At 48.3% G+C, this 17,396-nt stretch overlaps 5 protein-coding genes across 5 annotated transcripts; 2 read left to right on the forward strand and 3 right to left on the reverse strand.

Annotated features, from left to right (window-relative positions):
- Nucleotides 1-120: 120 nt before the first annotated feature.
- On the reverse strand, nucleotides 121-1,979 carry L3040_009363 (uncharacterized protein; the record flags this gene model as incomplete). The annotated part of the gene is made up of 3 exons (XM_007290260.1): nucleotides 121-597; nucleotides 647-1,866; nucleotides 1,925-1,979. 3 exons carry the CDS (start codon nucleotides 1,977-1,979, stop codon nucleotides 121-123), a joined length of 1,752 nt encoding a protein of 583 aa, XP_007290322.1.
- Nucleotides 1,980-2,396: 417 nt separating this feature from the next.
- On the forward strand, nucleotides 2,397-4,725 carry L3040_009364 (uncharacterized protein; the record flags this gene model as incomplete). Its single annotated transcript, XM_007290259.1, has 4 exons — nucleotides 2,397-2,474; nucleotides 2,541-2,736; nucleotides 2,947-4,551; nucleotides 4,616-4,725. The coding sequence occupies 4 exons, from the start codon at nucleotides 2,397-2,399 to the stop codon at nucleotides 4,723-4,725; spliced, it is 1,989 nt and encodes a 662-aa protein (XP_007290321.1).
- Nucleotides 4,726-5,569: 844 nt separating this feature from the next.
- L3040_009365 (uncharacterized protein) lies at nucleotides 5,570-8,856 on the forward strand (the record flags this gene model as incomplete). Its single annotated transcript, XM_007290258.2, has 2 exons — nucleotides 5,570-5,829; nucleotides 5,925-8,856. 2 exons carry the CDS (start codon nucleotides 5,570-5,572, stop codon nucleotides 8,854-8,856), a joined length of 3,192 nt encoding a protein of 1,063 aa, XP_007290320.2.
- Nucleotides 8,857-9,789: 933 nt separating this feature from the next.
- Nucleotides 9,790-14,382, reverse strand: L3040_009366 (uncharacterized protein; the record flags this gene model as incomplete). The annotated part of the gene is made up of 9 exons (XM_066155943.1): nucleotides 9,790-10,281; nucleotides 10,339-10,699; nucleotides 10,770-11,241; nucleotides 11,320-11,442; nucleotides 11,522-11,632; nucleotides 11,754-13,511; nucleotides 13,568-13,834; nucleotides 13,955-14,088; nucleotides 14,222-14,382. The coding sequence occupies 9 exons, from the start codon at nucleotides 14,380-14,382 to the stop codon at nucleotides 9,790-9,792; spliced, it is 3,879 nt and encodes a 1,292-aa protein (XP_066010221.1).
- Nucleotides 14,383-15,257: 875 nt separating this feature from the next.
- On the reverse strand, nucleotides 15,258-15,851 carry L3040_009367 (uncharacterized protein; the record flags this gene model as incomplete). Its single annotated transcript, XM_007290256.2, has 3 exons — nucleotides 15,258-15,408; nucleotides 15,484-15,556; nucleotides 15,698-15,851. The coding sequence occupies 3 exons, from the start codon at nucleotides 15,849-15,851 to the stop codon at nucleotides 15,258-15,260; spliced, it is 378 nt and encodes a 125-aa protein (XP_007290318.2).
- Nucleotides 15,852-17,396: the final 1,545 nt, after the last annotated feature.

The following is a 17,396-nucleotide window of genomic DNA, read 5'->3' on the forward strand; positions in this document are numbered from 1 at the left end:
CCGCAAGGCCTCCAAAAGTAGACTTTCTCGCTACCGTCCCGTCACAAACGCCTGCAAACCAAATGCAACCTATGCTCGCCTGAATGGATGCTGCCACTTGACTTATTTACATCTCTCTGACTACGAGGGCGAGGAATCCGATAGCTTCTCCGTTTCTGGAACTGTTGCACTCTCAGGAGCAGCTGAAGTCTCCGCAGGCTTCTCTTCCTCGACTGGCTTCTGCTCGACAGGATTCACTGCCTCTGGTGCCGGTGTGGCTTCGGATACTTGCGTAGCAGCAGCGGCTTCCCCCGTAGGAACTATCTCAGCTTCGCCCTTCATACCACCAATAACCTTTAGCCCGTCTGCCTCCTGAACCAGCGAATCGAGATCCGCTTTCCGCTTCAGGCGTTGCTTGACTTCGACAGCGACATTTTCCAGGTCGACAAGAACACCCTCCTTCTCGGGGTGGCCCTCGCGGAGACCCATTTCCTTGATCTTTACTTTTTTCTGCTTCACTTCATCCTCGCCGATGACGATTGTGAATGGCACACCGTTGACTTCAGCTGATTTGAATTGAGCGGGTAGCTTTGGCTTGATCTTGTATGCGAATTCGGCCTATGCGAGTTAGCTCAACACATTTTTCTAGCTCGGGAAAGTGTTCTACCTTGATGCCAGCGTCCCACAGTCTGGTGCAAACGTCCAATCTCTCCGTCACCAGTCCAGTGAAACCCTTGCCTCCGAAAGCCATGACGTAGACATCGACTTCGTTATTCCGTACAGCCTGGGCGTTCTTTTCCGCAAGCATGCGTGCCTTTGTGATTGAGAAGATTCTGTCGACACCGAACGAGATGCCCACGCAAGGGATCTTGTTCTTGCCTGAGAACATCCCTACAAGCTCATCGTATCGCCCGCCTGCCGCCACACTACCAACACCCACGCTAGGATCTGACGAGCGGTCCTCATCAGCGTCTGCGCTCTTGGAAGGCTTTTTTGATGACTTGGGTGGTGCTGTGGTTGTTGTAGACGTGGATGCTGGTGCTGCTGATTCTTTCGTGACAACTTCGTAGATGATACCTGTATAGTAATCCAACCCACGTGCTAAGCTCAAGTCGAACGAGACGTTCTCCAGAGCTTTGAATGCCTTAAGGTACTCAAACAGCAGATCCATTTCCGCCATGCCTGCCTTCATAGACTCATTCGCTGCAAGCTTCTCGTCTGCTTGTAATCTGTTCAAGAGATCATTTTGGCCTTTAAGGATGACGTACTCGCCGATTCTGTCAGCGACATCTTCAGCCAGTCCCTTCTCCTCAACCATTTCCTTGCGTACTTCTACCCATGGTTGCTTGTCCAGTTTGTCTACCGCGGAGGAGATGGTTCGGATCTTGTCTGATGGTACACCACAAACCTCAAAGATTCCATCCAAGATTTTCCGGTTGTTCAGCTTAATAGTATAACTGCCGTTCCACCCTAGACCCTCAAATACTTCGGATATAATTCGTATGATCTCTGCATCTGGAAGCATAGGATCGTAAGTGCCCGCGATATCGAAATCGCACTGGTAGAACTCTCTCATTCGGCCCTTAGTCATGGCCGGCTGATCGCGTCTATAGACTTTGGCGATGTGGTATCTCTTGATGTTCTGAACATCCCGGTTCATTGCCAGCCATCTTGCGAAAGGCACAGTCAAATCATATCTCAACGAGCAGATCTCTCCACCCTGGTCCGCAAGGTCGTAGATGAGTTTGCTGTCTTCGCCATATTTCCCTGCCAGGATTTCCTTCAGCTCAAAGACGGGGGTATCGATCGTGACTGCTCCGTGGCGCTTGAAAACCTCGGTGATAGTAGAGAAGATCTTGTCCCTGATCACCATGTCCTTCCCCTCCCCTGTCCAATCGTGAGCGCATGTTCCAGTGCCAGTCACAAGTGGTTGGGGCAAACTCACAATCTTTCGTCCCCTTGGGAGTCTTCAATTCGAACTTCTGACCCTTTGGCGCCATCTCGTCGCCTGCTTCAGTCCTGCGCCTTGCTGTGACTGAGAAGGCCCGTCCTCTGTTGATAATTGCCCAAACGGGTGGAAGTAGTTGTATTATTGATCGCGGGCTGTGTAATACACCAAACGATCTCGCAGATCTCAGCAGTTGTTTTTGTAAAGCCTTCATCCACTCTCACGATCTGGGAGTTGAATAAAGAGGGTTTCGGGCTGGAATTTTGAGAAATTCTGACTCATTGGTGGGCGAAGAAGTTGAATCATTCAGCCTTGCGCTCGCTTGGTGGTCGACTGGCCGGCATTGGTCGACCCAGTGACATGGACTCCACACCGGAATTTCCGCCTGGGCCTCACCATTTGTTCTTGTTCTTATCTGCCCATCTCTCCTCTCCTCTCTTCCCGCTCATCAGCCCGCATGTAGCTCAAGATGGCTCCTCATGCTGGGTTCGATGCCGACCAGATTAAAGACAAAGCTCGCAAGGACCTTCTTTTTTTACTCGAAGGCGTAAGTAAGGGCTCCCACCAACCTCTGAAGCTGTGCGGGATATTTTCTAACCCGCTTCTCTCACAGGTTCGCGGTAAAAAAAATCTGGTTCTTGAGAGAAGTCTGGCTGGTCCAATAGGCATATTCGTCAAGTTTTCGACCCTTCAGGACTACGGTGTCGATAAGGTCTTCTTCTTGGAGAACGGCAATGCGGATGTCAGCCAGCCAAATGTGGTGTTCATTGCCCGCGGCGAGAGTGCTAGGCACGCCCAATCCATAGCTGGTACGTTTCTCGGTCCACTCCAAACCACCCCAATCTTTGTTTTCCATGGGCTCTTAAAGTAGACTTCGTAGAAGTACTTCATCCACTCTACGTAGTCAGTCTTGAGCCCTACATTAATCAACTACAGCACGATACGGCCTTTATATGTAGTGTTGATTTCCACTCATTATGTTTTCATATACTTTGTCGTCTCGCGCTGACACTCTTCAGATCATATCAAACGCATGCAACGAGAAAGTCAGACTGGACACGAATTCTCAATATTCTGGGTTCCACGAAGGACTCTTGTGTCCGAAAAGATACTCGAGGAAGCAGGAGTTCTGGGAGACACGAGCATCGCAGAGTTTCCCCTCTATTTTCTCCCCCTCGAAAAAGACCTACTGTCTCTTGAGCTGGATGATTCGTTTGCCGATCTGTACCTGCGTAGAGATCCTACGCCGACATACCTACTGGCACGTGCTCTGATGCTGATACAGCTAAAGCATGGGTTGTTTCCTCGCATTACTGGGCAGGGTGACAATGCGAGGAGGCTTGCAGACTTGCTTGCCCGAATGCGACAAGAGTTGGTCGCAGGTGAAGACACAAATGAAAGCAATAGGCTAGGGCTGACACCGAGCACGACTATGGAAAGTCTTATTGTGATCGATCGCGAAGTCGACTATGCGACTCCGCTGCTTACGCAGTTGACATACGAAGGGCTGATTGACGAGGTTGTAGGAATCCAAAACAATCAGGCTGATGTAGATTCATCCATTGTTGGTGTCGCTCCTCAACCGCCACCAGGATCCTCGAAAGCAGGGGGCGGGGCAACACAAGCAAAGAAGCGAAAGGTCATGTTGGATTCTTCCGACAAGCTCTACGAGCAATTGCGGGACACCAACTTTGCGATCGTGGGAAGCCTGTTGAATGGAGTCGCCAGACGCCTCAAGGGCGATTATGAAAGTAGACACGGGAACAAGACCACGGCAGAGTTAAGGGAATTTGTGAATAAATTACCGGGATACCAAGCAGAACAACAAAGCTTGAAGATACACACAGGCCTTGCCGAAGAGATTATGAAGCATACCCGTACAGATCAATTCAGCCGTTTGCTTGAGGTGCAGCAAAATCTGGCGGCTGGCGCAGACCCAACCTCTCAGCACGATGCGATAGAAGAGCTTATTGCACGAGATGCACCACTCGCAGAAGTTCTGCGAATCCTGTGCCTGGAGTCATGCATATCTGGTGGCATAAAACCTCGTGAGTTAGAAGCCTTCAAGAAAATGATTCTACAAGCCTATGGCTATCAGCACATTCTCACGCTAGACGCCCTCGAAAAGCTCCAATTACTCCTTTCACGAAGCTCTCCAATGGCTTTGATGATCCCAATGACTGGCGGACCCGCGAACACTGGTACAAAAACCAATTACACGTATCTGCGAAAAGCTCTCCGACTCATTGTGGATGAGGTCAACGAGCACGACCCGAACGACATTGCTTACGTGTACAGCGGATACGCGCCATTGTCGGTACGTCTAGTTCAATGTATACTGCAAAAGCAGTATCTCACATCAATCACTCGAGGTGCCAATGCGGGTAATCTTGCTGCCGTGGCGACTGCTGGTGCCTCGCAGGGCTGGAAAGGTTTTGACGAGGCGGTGAAGCATGTGCGAGGACAAACATTTGACGAGGTCCAAAAGGGTGAGGACAAAGCAGTTAAGGCCCGCACTCTCCTTTCTGGCAGCGGCGAGAAGAAGATTGTGTTTGTTGTCTTCTTGGGCGGGATCACTTTCACTGAGATTGCTGCGTTGAGATTCATCGCCAAGAAAGAAGAAGGTATGTACACCACCCTCCTTCCCACCCTTTCCACGACTTGCCATGCTGACCTCTTGTGAACCAGCGCGAAAACAAATAATCATCTGCACAACTTCGGTTATCAGTGGGAACAAGATCATGGACGCAGCTATCGAGAAGGCATCCTTAGGGAAGAATACTGTACAAGACTTGTAGAGAATTTTGAGCGAGTGAGGGATGGAATATTTCCAGTCACTTGCGGTAAACTCTGAGCGTAATTTAATTATGATATACCCAATTACGAAACTATATGATTCGGTGATATTTTAGTGGTTGTCCCTAAGATAGGTAATCAGAACGATGAAGGATTCGCGGAACCCAAGCTTTTGAGACCTGCTCGGCTTCACCACAGACACCACCTTGAAGGCAAATCCACCTGAACAGTAAATAGATAATTAGACTCCTATAGGCACAGGAAAGGTAAATGACCACTCTAACGAGCCGTCTGTTAGCCGGTATCTTTACCTTGATTTGAATGGCACGTTGGAAGAAGCATATTAAGCATCGTCAATTTTAAGACCTCCACGTGATTGCTCCACCTCGCTTTGGCGCTGGATTGCCATCGTCCCTCATTCCGAGCCGAAGCCAGAAGATATCAATATCGAACCCCTCGACAACCCTACGAATACTCCCGAGTCCCAAGAGGATACCAGTCTCCTTTACGAGCAAACACGATACTTGTATAAGACATTGCGGGCCATACATACACATGAGAAGGGGCAATATCGCATACGGCCGGTGAGACTCGTTCCACGTGGTGATACATATATATCAATGTCAAGTGGGTGGAATAGTAGCTAATAAACATTGCTAGGGTTTGAAACTTCGATCCATCGGCAGTCCCCATGATATTTAGTCGTGGAGTTTAGGAGGAGCGAATATCAAGTGGCAGGGGGACTTCGAGTAGCTGACCCAGCCCAGCCCATTACCGACAACCTCCATATATGACCAAGCAGTCACCCAAGTCACAAGACTAAGGGGCACAGAGATGGCAGCGATAATGGACATTCAAATGCAGCATCTCGATGATCTTAATCTGATGGGTCTACAAGAGCTGGACTCGCACTTGTCAATATTCGAGTCTTCGAATCCTGGAATGGAGTCATCTATCGGTACACCAGAATCAACATCTAACTCTACCTATGGCGACTCCATCAACACGACTGACCAGCTAACCACAATCGTTGTTGAAGCGCCAGACGAGAACTACACTATCAAGAATCCTTATGGATCCCGTGCGAGATTTGCTAATGCGATCCAGTATGTATTCGCGCCTTCCCTTCATATGCTCAAGTTTTAGCTTCAATTACATATTTTTGGGATGACTTGAAGGTCTTTTAACGTATCCACCATAGACCTGAGCACCTTACTAAGTCGGGCCCGGATGGCAGCCTGCAACTTAGACCTGAAAGCGGTCGGGATTCGATGGCATCGTCAATGAACACGGATATCGACGACGGTTCATCGGCCCTTTCCTCAATATCGAGCAAAGCAACATCTCCTATGGGATTTCCTGATGGACGCTCAAATCAGACCACAAGTTCGGCATCGCATAATGTCAAGCGTCGTGAGAAATACACTGTCCGGCCAAAAGTCTCTATACCAAGCGACCTCACCCCGAGCGAGTACGCAAGACAGTGCATTGCAGCCGCCGAATCCTCCCGTCTCAACCCGTACAGTTTGCATCCCGAGGAACATGCAATGTTGCGTCAACACATCACCCATCAACAAGTCACAACATATCTTAATATCCGGAATGGCATTTTAAGGCTGTGGACGAGAAACCCCATGATCGGAGTAATGCGCGATGAAGCTATCGGATGCGCAAGAGATATTCGTTGGTTCGACACTGCCAGAGTTTGCTATGAGTGGCTAGTGCGACGAGGCTACATCAATTATGGCTGTCTCGAGCTCCTAGAATCTGTGAAAGAGAAGAAGCCCCGAGGCCACAAGAGAAAGCGGAAAACAGTCGCCGTTATTGGTGCTGGTATGTCCGGCTTAGGCTGTGCAAGACAACTGGAAGGTCTCTTCTCTCAGTTTGAAGAGAGATTTCGAGCGATAGGCGAGGATCCACCCCAGGTTGTTGTGCTCGAGGGTAGAGACCGGATCGGCGGACGCGTGTATTCCCGAGCGATGAAATCGAGACCGAAGTATCCTACTCTCGGTTACGGAAGTCGGTACACTGCTGAGATGGGTGGAATGATCATCACTGGCTTTGATCGCGGCAACCCTCTGAACATCATTGTTAGAGGTCAATTAGCATTACCATATCACGCTCTGAAACCGGACACCACAATCTATGATGCTATTGGAAGACCGGTGGACATAAATCGCGACCAGTTTGCAGAGAAGTTGTTCAATTACATTCTCGACAGGGTCAGTGAGTACAAATTCAAGACGCCAACACCTTTCGCTGCGGAGGGTGATAAAGACCTCTTGGATGCTGGTAAAGATGTCAGCTCTGAAGGAACCAGAACCATAGGCGAAGCTGAGGATGTTCCAAGTAGGCCGACAACAAGTTCAAATAAGCAGGCATCTCGCGCCCCTTCGGAACAGATGATACCCGTATCCTCAGACCGACTCACAGGCAGAGCACATCTTGAGCCTGGGATCCCAGGCGTTCATACAGCTGCTTTCAAAGCACAAGAGATCGGTTGGCGTCTTCGGCCAGGTGTCGGAGTCGAGCAAGACTTGGACCTTGAGAATGTCGTCAACTCGAAATATGCCACGCTAGGCTTGGTTTTCGACGAGGCCATTCGACAATACACTCGAATCATCGACTTTGCCCCACTTGATCTGCAACTGATCAACTGGCACGTCGCTAATCTAGAATACAGCAACGCTATCACTTGCAACAAGCTGAGTCTAGGAGGATGGGACTTGGATGCCGGAAATGAGTGGGAAGGTAAACATACCATGGTCACTGGTGGCTACCAGCAAGTTCCTCGAGGTCTGCTGAACTGTCCGGAGCCATTGAATGTTCGACGAAGGAGCAAAGTCACACGCATTGCCTACAGGCCTGAAAGCAACGACTCTCCATCGTTAATCGAATGCGAGAATGGAGAAACACTTGAAGCAGACTATATCGTCTCCACAATACCGCTGGGTGTGTTGAAGCAGCAAAATATCACGTTCGAACCCGCCCTGCCTGATTGGAAGATGGGACCTATTCAAAGAATTGGCTATGGCATCTTGAACAAGGTCGTTTTGGTGTATGAAAAGGCTTTCTGGGACCAGAGTCGAGACATCTTTGGAATCCTCCGCAATCCAGCAAACCGGTTTAGTCTCGAGCAAGCGGAGTATTTCTCACAGCGGGGTCGATTCTTTCAATGGTTCAATGTCACGAATACGACTGGGCTACCAACTTTACTGGCTCTGATGGCTGGTGACGCAGCATTCTCAACAGAGAGCACGCCCAACGAGCTGCTAATCGGAGAGGCTACGAGGGTTCTCAGAAGTGTGTTCGGTTCCCAGGTGCCCATGCCAATCGAATCTGTGGTGACTAGATGGGGCCGCGACGAATTTTCGTATGGAAGCTATTCATATACGGGCCCCAATTTCCAGCCAAACGACTACGAGGACATGGCCAAACCAATTGGCAATCTGTTCTTCGCCGGTGAGCACACTTGTGGTACTCATCCCGCAACTGTTCACGGTGCCTATATCTCTGGTCTGAGAGCAGCATCAGAAGTTCTGGAGACTATGATTGGTCCGATCGAGATTCCTACTCCACTGGTCTTGCCGAAAGACTCGTCGTTGAAGCGAAAATCTGACGTATTTCGAAGCTCGAAGGACCCAAAGCAAGCTCGTCTTGAGGCCTATGAAGCCGAGGTCTGGGATGCCATCTATGCAAAGCTGGGTGATCGACCCTGGCGACCTGCAAATAATTACGCAAATCCCTACCGCATGTACACCAAAGACAAATGGGACGAAGCCAAGCAGAAGTGCGAGACGGGTCGAAGACCAGGCAAGGGCAAGCCCATCCCAAACGAGGTGAAGAAGATGGTCACGAAGATGTGGAAGGAAGCCTCCGAGGAAGAAAAGCAACCATACAACGAGAGAGCAGAGGTACTGAAGAAAGCCTATGGAGAAGCAATGGCGGACTACAATCTAAGGGCCGGACAGTGGGATAAAGATGCTCTGGCATACCGCGAAGTATATGAAAAAGAGCATCCAAGCGTGCCAGCACCCGAGGAATTCGCGAGCCCTTCTCGAGACAGGCGAGCTAAGCGGGGTGTAAGTGGCTATGCAGAGGATACAGATGGAGAGGATGAACTTGAGCTTTAGGTTTGCGCGGGTCTATTCGCACTGTACTGCACATAACAACGGAGCATGGGGCTGGCTTTCAATGGCATTTTTAGGACGGTGGCTTGGGGCGCATTGCAGGTGTTGCTGTTGGTAAGAGAACGTCGCCACGGGGTTGCATATGGGCAGCCAGCCCATGAGCATATTAGCAGCATGGTCCCTTTCACTTTCGGGCATCGTCGCAGCAATCAATGAAATTGCTTGACACAAGTTGCATGAGGAGCATCTTATCGCGTCTGAAAGTGCCGGACTACCTAGTCGGCAGCCATATATCCATCTACTGCTCAGCCGGACCTCCTTCAACCATGATCGGTAACGGCCAGCCAGACGTCTTCGCGCGTTTCTTCAGCTTCTTTTTCTCTGAAAATGTAACCCACCACTCTATATTCTTGATACGTAAACTACAAAAACCAAATATGTATACTATTAATTAGACTACGAGGAATTGAATGCCAAAAAAAAATATATACATATATATTAAAATAAAAAAAAATAAAAAAATTGATGTTCGTAAGATGATCAGTGGGTTGATTTATTGTCAATTTTATCTTTCGTATAGGTTACTCTCTCCCTGTGTGGGGGTCGCTTGTAGGGTCCTACGTCCTCGGTTCTGCTGATTCCGACGCGCTGCAGCAAACCGGCAAATTGTGATTCAAATGAATACTCAGGTGACGGACGAGTAGCAGTAGTAGCCTTACAGTTTGTCCACAAGAGAAAGAGGAAGGGGAGGGGGGGGGGGGAGGAATCCCTCTACACTTAGAGTGAGAAAGGAACTTTGATCCCGAAAGCCGTCGAGCGTCAAAAAAGCCGAGAGGTTCAGTCTACGAGCACAAAAGTATATCATTTAAGGCCAGAAGCTCCTACAGATAGACCCTAGCCAACACGTCTTTTCGTGAGCTATGCTGCAGACTAAGTTTAGGATCGGTCCATCTCGTCGTTCGCGACCTCTCTCGGGACTTTGCTCAACGAGGCTGGTGGCTCTGTTGGTGCGTTGTCCGGAATTGCAGTTGTCTCCCCAGGAAGACCGGATTCTGGAGGTGCCGAGGTCTGATCTGCGGCTGTTGAGGCTTCCTTCTCAATCTGAGCAGCGGCTTCCTCTGCAGCAGCTCTCTCGTTGGCAGCTCTCTCCTGCTCCTCGAGCATAGTCTTCTCCCGGTCTGCAATCATCAGGGCAACATCCAATCTCATCTTGCGCTCGAACTTCGGCATTGTCTGTCCCTGTGCAAGCTTGCTGCCAGAAATGGCCTCCAGGTAATCCCGCTCGATTCGAACGAAAATTTCATCGGTATGCTCTGACATGCTACGATGAACATGCTTACACATTTCAAGAAGTAGGCCCTTTACCTCCTCGCAGCTCTCAGTGAACATGCTCTGGCGAACCGTGTCCACGTGTTGTGCCACGTGTGCCTAAAATGAAAGTAAACAAATATACGTCTTCATGTGTCGATAACTGGAATCGTATACCTTCATTCTGTTGAACTGACCATTGCCACTTTCATTCGTGCAGTATTGGTAAGCACTCGAGAGATTTCGGGCAATGACTGGAGTGAAATTTCGATTAGCCTCTCGTTGGAGGTCGCTGATAATAACCATCATTTTGTGGGATAATGTCACGAAAATATTTTCGTAATTTCTCAGTTGTTGTCCGAGTAATGCGAGTCTAGCCAAGCCAGTTCCAGTCTTCATGGTTTGAGTCACGATCTCCTTGTGAAATACAGTCAACAGGCTCTTTGCAGACCTAGAAAATTCCGAAAGAACACGAGGTAGTCTCTGAGCAAAAACCTTCTCCCAATGACTGGCCAAATGTTTGATGATGGGCTCGGTACTATCATATATTCATTAGTCTTTACTCGAACCAAAAGGTATCACGATCGAAGTCCTGTCTGCCTGCTTACAGTTGAGCGTTGAAATCATGCGGGCCTTGAGTGTTCGAGTACACTCCTTCGCGGCGCACGATAGCCTTGTAGGTTGCCCAGTAGTAGCCACCAAGTTCTCGGTTGTCTCGATTCACCTTGTCACCCCAACGTGCAACAGTTCCATTTGCCTCATTGACCGCGAGCTGAACGAGATGTTCGTAGTTCTCAAAGATATTCTCAGCAAGCGCCTCAGTCATATTCTTCAAGCAATCGCGAACAGCTTTGTCTAGACTTTCTTCAAGCATTTTAAGCCTCAATTTGAGGAAGCGTGTCCCAGCGGCTAATTGAGCATCCGTCAAGTTCAATCCAGTACCGTCGTTCTGAGCCCATAGACCTAGGGAATTGAGAAGTTGGCAGAGGTTGGTAAGGTAGTTACGGCAGTTCGAGGCTCTGCCCGCCTCCGTAAGCTTCTTGCAATGGGCTTGGAGTTGAGGGATTTCAGTCTCCTCGGCTTATGGGCACAGTCAGCAATGTCTTGGAGGGAAATTCACTAAACATAAAGGAGCCACCTGTACTAGGATGAATTTACCGGTGCGGAATCCTGGGACGTCCTTGTCACGTTGCAAGCGACCGCGGAGCTTTTGGTAGGCTCGAGAACTAACACAGAAGACCGGCAGGGACTTGGCAACTTCGTCGTAGTCTCTCAAGTCATCTGATCGATGTTAACACGGTGTTTCTCTAAATGTCCCAAAATATTGCGAGAACATTCTGATCATTGCTTAGCAACTGACCTTCAGGGTTAAACTGATCAGGATCTTCCTCTTGTGCGGTCTCCATATCTAACTCTCGAATGCCGTCGGCAAAGTCTCGTTGGATGGCTCCCTTGGAATAGTTGTTGCGACCTTCTTCAAGTCAGTATACGTCCTGCACCCTCCCAGACATAATGGGGACATTATTTGGAGAAAACCCCTAGGACAGCACACGAAATAATGAGGCGAGAGAGCATCGAAGAAGAAAACATACCCTCGATGCAGATAGCACTCATCGCAGCATCGATTTCAACTCGACTCCTCTCCAATGCCTTCTCTTCCTTCTGAAGAGACTTAGCTTGACTTGTAGCCTCGAGACGCTGTGCACGCGCGCGTTTCTTGTCGTCCTTGAATTGAGATATCTTGGCATCGATCTCTTCGATTGTCAAAGGATCTCCCTTTTCGGATACGACTTCCTCGTCCTCCTCGTCCTCCTCGTCCTCCTCGTCCTCCTCGCCTTCCTCCTCCTCATCGTCAATGAAGTCCTCGTCACCCTCGTCCTCATCATCGGAGTTCTTTTTGGACTTCTTCGCCTTCTTGCGTGAGTTTGTTGGCTCGGAGGGGCGCTTGCGCTTCTTAGAGGGGTCATAGACGGTCTCGCCATCTTCCAACTGATCCTTTAACTTGTCCCAAACATCGATCCCAGTATCTGCGTCATCGATCAGTTTAGAGAACACGGTTTTTGATTTGTTTAAGTCCTTGATTTTCTGCTTGAGAGTTCTCTGCTTCTTCTCAATCTCATCAATCTTTTTCCAATCTTCGCTCATCTGCTCCTCTAAGCCAAGACTGTCAGATGCCTCGATGATTGAGATATCGTCCGTCTTGGAGCAAATGAATGTGATTCTCGAGTATGTCCCGTCAAACTTCAGTTGGCGCTTGAATGATTCCCCCAGAAGTGACTTTGCAGCCTTATCGTCGACTGCGCGGTTGATCGGAGCAACAATGAACAAACCCGTGCACTGTTTGATGTACCCTTGAGCAACAGCAGCTCTCGCTGCATTCGAGTCGTGCACTCCGGGGAGATCAACAATGACTGCGCCTGTGCTGAGAGCATCGGCTTTCGTATAGATCCGAACGACTTTGATCAGTGGCCAAAACTCCATCTGCTTCTTCTCGCCTTTCTTTTTCTCGCCCTCGGTCGACTTCTCCTTGGAATCTACATAGCTCTGAAGTGCCTTGTAAAAGAACTCTGGCTTGGGCTTCTCGATCTTCTTGGTAGTACCCAAGACTTTACGCACTTCTGGCTCACTCAGGAGCTTCTCAACGCTGCTGTTCGCTAGGTCGTCCTTCGTACACGAAGGGTAAACCGCTTTAATCTTAGCGTATGCTACACCAGCCTCACTTTCGGGATTGGTGCAATCGCGGGAGACCTGACCGCTACCATCAATCAAATCTTTCAGGGAGATTCTCAAGTCTTTCTCCCAGTCAGATGCCTGGATAAACTCAATGTCTGCGCGGTACAAAGCATTCGGATCGTTGGAGCGGTTGTACGACATTTCCGTCACGACAGCCGTGCATGCTCGCATGCAGTTTGTAGGTACAAGGCGTTCTTCCTCGAGCATGGCGTTGATAACCGAGCTCTTTCCTGCTCCGGTGTTTCCTACAACACCAATAATAGTTGGCGTATCAACATTTTGCTTGAGCAAATTATCAAGTTGCATGACCCAATGTTGAGCATCTTTGTTTACACCCACAAACTCTTGCATGGGCATTTTCAAGTCTTCAAGGAAATTCTTGCAAGTCGCAACTTCTGCCTCAAGCTCTTCAGGGGTCCCATCAGAAATGATTTTTAGAATACGCTCGTTCTGAAGGGGTTTCTTTGGGGTATGAACGGGTGTAGGTAGGCCATTTTCGTTGAGTGGCTCGTCTCGAAGGACTGGTTCTGTCTTGTAGTCACGCTTGACGTTAACATTGCTGCTCGAAGGCGCAGCTGCAAGATGGGCACGGTGCCGGTAATTTGGTGTATTGGCTACTGCAATGGAAGTCAGCATATGTATATAAGATCACTGCGGATTGATGGCCACGTACCGTTTTGGGAGAATGGCACCTGATCACTGCAAACCTGATCATCCTTGTACTCGTCCTTGATAACTGCAGCAGTAGCTACAATCTCCGAGCCTGCTAAACCACTCTCCGTCTTCACCTTCCTATCCGGCAATCCTGCGAAACCACCGATGTTGGCGGGTATCTGTGAATTCTTAGGTTGAAGAGGAACTCGCGAGAGCGGAGAATTCGAGAGGGTAGGTTGCGCATTGCGATCGTGAGATGTGAACACAATAATGTTATTGTTCATATCTGAATGGTGGAGATTTCAGCAGTTGTCATAATGGGGGTATTTCAGCAAGGCGAGGACGCGTGTCACCAGAGATCCCGAGACATTCAAGATAGGATAGTATAGTTTCTCAAGATACGCACAGTTCAAGTTCTTCATCTGCGTAGACTCCTCGATGACTTCACCCGCAAGCCTCAGCGTAATATCCGCGACCCCAATCCGCTTCTCATATGCCGACCTGATTTTCGCGATGCTGTGTTTGCCCTTCACCTTGAACCTTCAAGTCAAAAACAGACAAGCAGAAGTCAGCCCCTCGCCATGGTATCGAGCATTGGAAAAGACTACCCCGAGTGGCCCTCACCAAGCAAAGAAGCAAAAGAACACAAGCGCAGGATGCAAAAAGAGCATACCAGTAGAAGTCTTCCGGCAAACAGTCGACACTCTTCTCATGGTGCAGCACCCCAATGGCGAAGCTCCCATCCGAAACGTCTAGCCTAAGATCCTCGCGCGGCGCGGTAGCAAGGCGGTGGAGGGCCTTGTGTCCCTCGTTGTCGAAGGGGTTCGCATCCATGGTCTTCCGGCAAAGCGACTTGCTCCTTCCTGTTGCCGGGTTTGCGACGAGAGCAACCGAGTACAAGCAAAGCGATATGAAGTGAAATGTAACGTCGAATCAATAGAATTGTCCCTCGGGATAAGGCTGAACGAGGGGCACTGGTAAGACTAGGCGAAGTGGTTGTGCGATCCCGATTTGTCGACGATGGGAGCGCGTCGAGCCGTGATGGCCGGCGCGTGGGTAGTTGATTGGAAAAACACTGGGTCACGTGAATTGGCTCTGTGCGGGGGCTCTGGTTTAAGTAGGGTGGCTGCTTTTGCAAAATCATGCCTACGGAGTGCTGCTGTAGCCCGAATAAGCGAGACTTCCAAACGAGGCAGATCTGAGGAGCCGAGTCAAGTCAAGCTAATAGAAGGACTTGACGTCGCAACTTTAAGGGCCCTTCCCTAAATTGGGCGAAACAATTATATCCCGCGTGGTTAAAATAATTGAATATGGATTGCATATGGGGGTACTTATTGTTTAACGGTTGTGAGTTGTAGTTATTATTATAGTTGTTATCATAATTGTTATTATAGTTGTTATTGTAGTTGTTGTAATTAAAAAGGTGGAAAGGAAATAAAAGAAAAGCGAAGAGTACTAGTAAAAAAAATTAAGGCTTAATCACGTATCGCTTAAAATTGTATCATAGATATAATTCAAAGGTAAATAAGCAGGTCACGTGTTTAAATCACGTATTTCATAACTTGAAACGTGCTATAGATACAATGCAAAGGTTGAATAGAAGAGTCACGTAGCTAAAATGATTGAATATGCATTGCATATCGGGGTACCGATAATAATAGAAAGTTAAAAGTTTAGATTTGAAATTTTACGCGAACTATAGATGAGCTCTAGCCTCCTCTTGGCTTTGGTACTTCCACCTCTTCTGCAATACCGCACTTGAAAGAAGAGATGGCATCGTTGAGATAGGTATATTCGCTCACATGCAGGCCTGGCATTTTACCGGTGTGACCAAGCCTCGCGCCCAGGCAAGAGAGGTCCCTATCCTCGCTTGTCAGTTCGTTTTTTTTTTCAATTTCGGATGTTTCTTTTTGATAGAGGATGGGGGGATCTCACTCGTAAAAGTAGCACACCTTGTCGTAGGTATCGAAAGACGTGATTGTATCGATGAAATCGGTTCGGACATCCACTTTTCACTATGATTAGCATTCGTTTTTTTTGGGGGGGGGGGGGGGGGGGGGTTTCTCTCTTTTTTAAAAAGAGAATAAAAAATTGATTAAGATTAAGATTAAGATTAGGGAGAGAAGAGAAAGAGCAAGAGAAGACTCACCGCACTTGAGGTAGTCGGCAGGAGGCTCGTAGCAGTCAACGAACCCGGGATCTTTGCATAGTTGGATCAAAGGATTTCGTGCTACTTCTGCCATAACAGCGGCAGGAGAAAGCATAAGAGTAAGTGTGACGGCGAAGGCGTTGAATAAAATCATCTTGGCAAGAGCAATAGAAAATGAACTTGGTTGAAAAAGGTTGTTGGAATGGTAGCGAGTCGGAAGGGGATATCTGAGAGGAATAATAGCGAGTCGGAAGGGGATTTCTGAAAGGATTTATACTTTGTTTGCAAGAGAAGAGCCCAAACGATCTTTCGCTCCTCGGTCGTCCGTAAATTATTATTGGTATCAATTCTCGTTCTTGCTCGTAAATTATTATTAGTACCAACGGTGCAGGCCTACTTAAGGGTTGCAGTTTGAGGGCAGTGTGCTTGGAAGTACCTGAAAAGCCTAAATATCCACTTTGAATTCCTTGATGGTATACCCTACCTACCATTAGATTCGGGTGTAACGATGAATGACAAGCTGGAGGTTGGTGGTCACACATAGTAGTAATTTTACTCTATTACAACTTTCATTCTATGATCTGGTATTCCGTCACAACACCCGCGCCTTCACGTCACATCGGAGCAGGGGAGAAATCGGAATAGTACTGCACATACTGTATGTTGTAATTGCGGATGGCTGCCCATCTCGAATTTCGACCAAGGCCGGAAGACACGGTTGGCCACTGGGCCCGGTTACACATGTATGCCGCTACTCATCTACGCGAAACATACGAGAAACTACTACAACGTCACAGGCGTAATTGTTACCCCCTGAGGATACGGACTCCCCTCTTACTACGTAAATAGATATAATACTGGGTCTTTTATGGGCCAATTCCAGGGGGTATTGGCAGGCGGTTACACCTAGGAGTAATAGTGGAGTGAAATACGGGTTTCAAGCCACTTGAAATAAAGGCCTACTTATAACCCAACTTCACTTACAGTCTCTCCCGTCTTGATTAGAATCTTTCTTTTCGCTTCAAATTCTTATATATTCCACCCGTTCTCAATCTATTAATAATCTATTAATAGCTATAATAGAGATTAACTTTACCGATCCCCCTCTCACAACAGCTTCTCTTCGACCTTTGCTCCTTAACCACCGAAAAAAAAAAAAAAACGACGTACACGCCCGAAAAGAAACAACTCTACTCAAAACAGATATTTAACATCAAATCTGTTTATACCGCTCTATCGACCTCTGTCAAGAGACACCGAGAAATCAAACCGGAGGCTCAAAACGCGATTCCCAATTAGCGATATCGAATCTGCATACCTACCAATCATAGCAAAAGCGTTGGTAAGCTGTAATCGATGCTCGAGGAGGGCTACGTAAATCCATGCTGTACCGGTACCGGTATTAGTCAGGTAGTAGAATCTCAACCGATTAATATTTCCTTTCTTCCAATTGGCTTAAAAACCCTTCCGTATACTCCACTATCACGCCTAGCTATAGCGCCCCTGCTATACCCCCCCCCCACCCTGGAATAGGCCCACAAAAGGCCCAGTATAACACTCATTTAGGTGGGGGGGGAAGAGCACGAAACAGGGGTTTTTCAACCAGGAGAGACAAGATTTTCGCGGAGGTCGAAGTACTACGTACTAAGTAGACTCTGATCATTCGGAGAAGCGTCCTATTGGATCGGGAATATACGTA

This window comes from Drepanopeziza brunnea, assembly GCF_022702325.1.
Source record: "Drepanopeziza brunnea f. sp. 'multigermtubi' strain 214-2 chromosome Unknown ctg19, whole genome shotgun sequence".
Lineage (NCBI taxonomy): Eukaryota > Fungi > Ascomycota > Leotiomycetes > Helotiales > Drepanopezizaceae > Drepanopeziza > Drepanopeziza brunnea.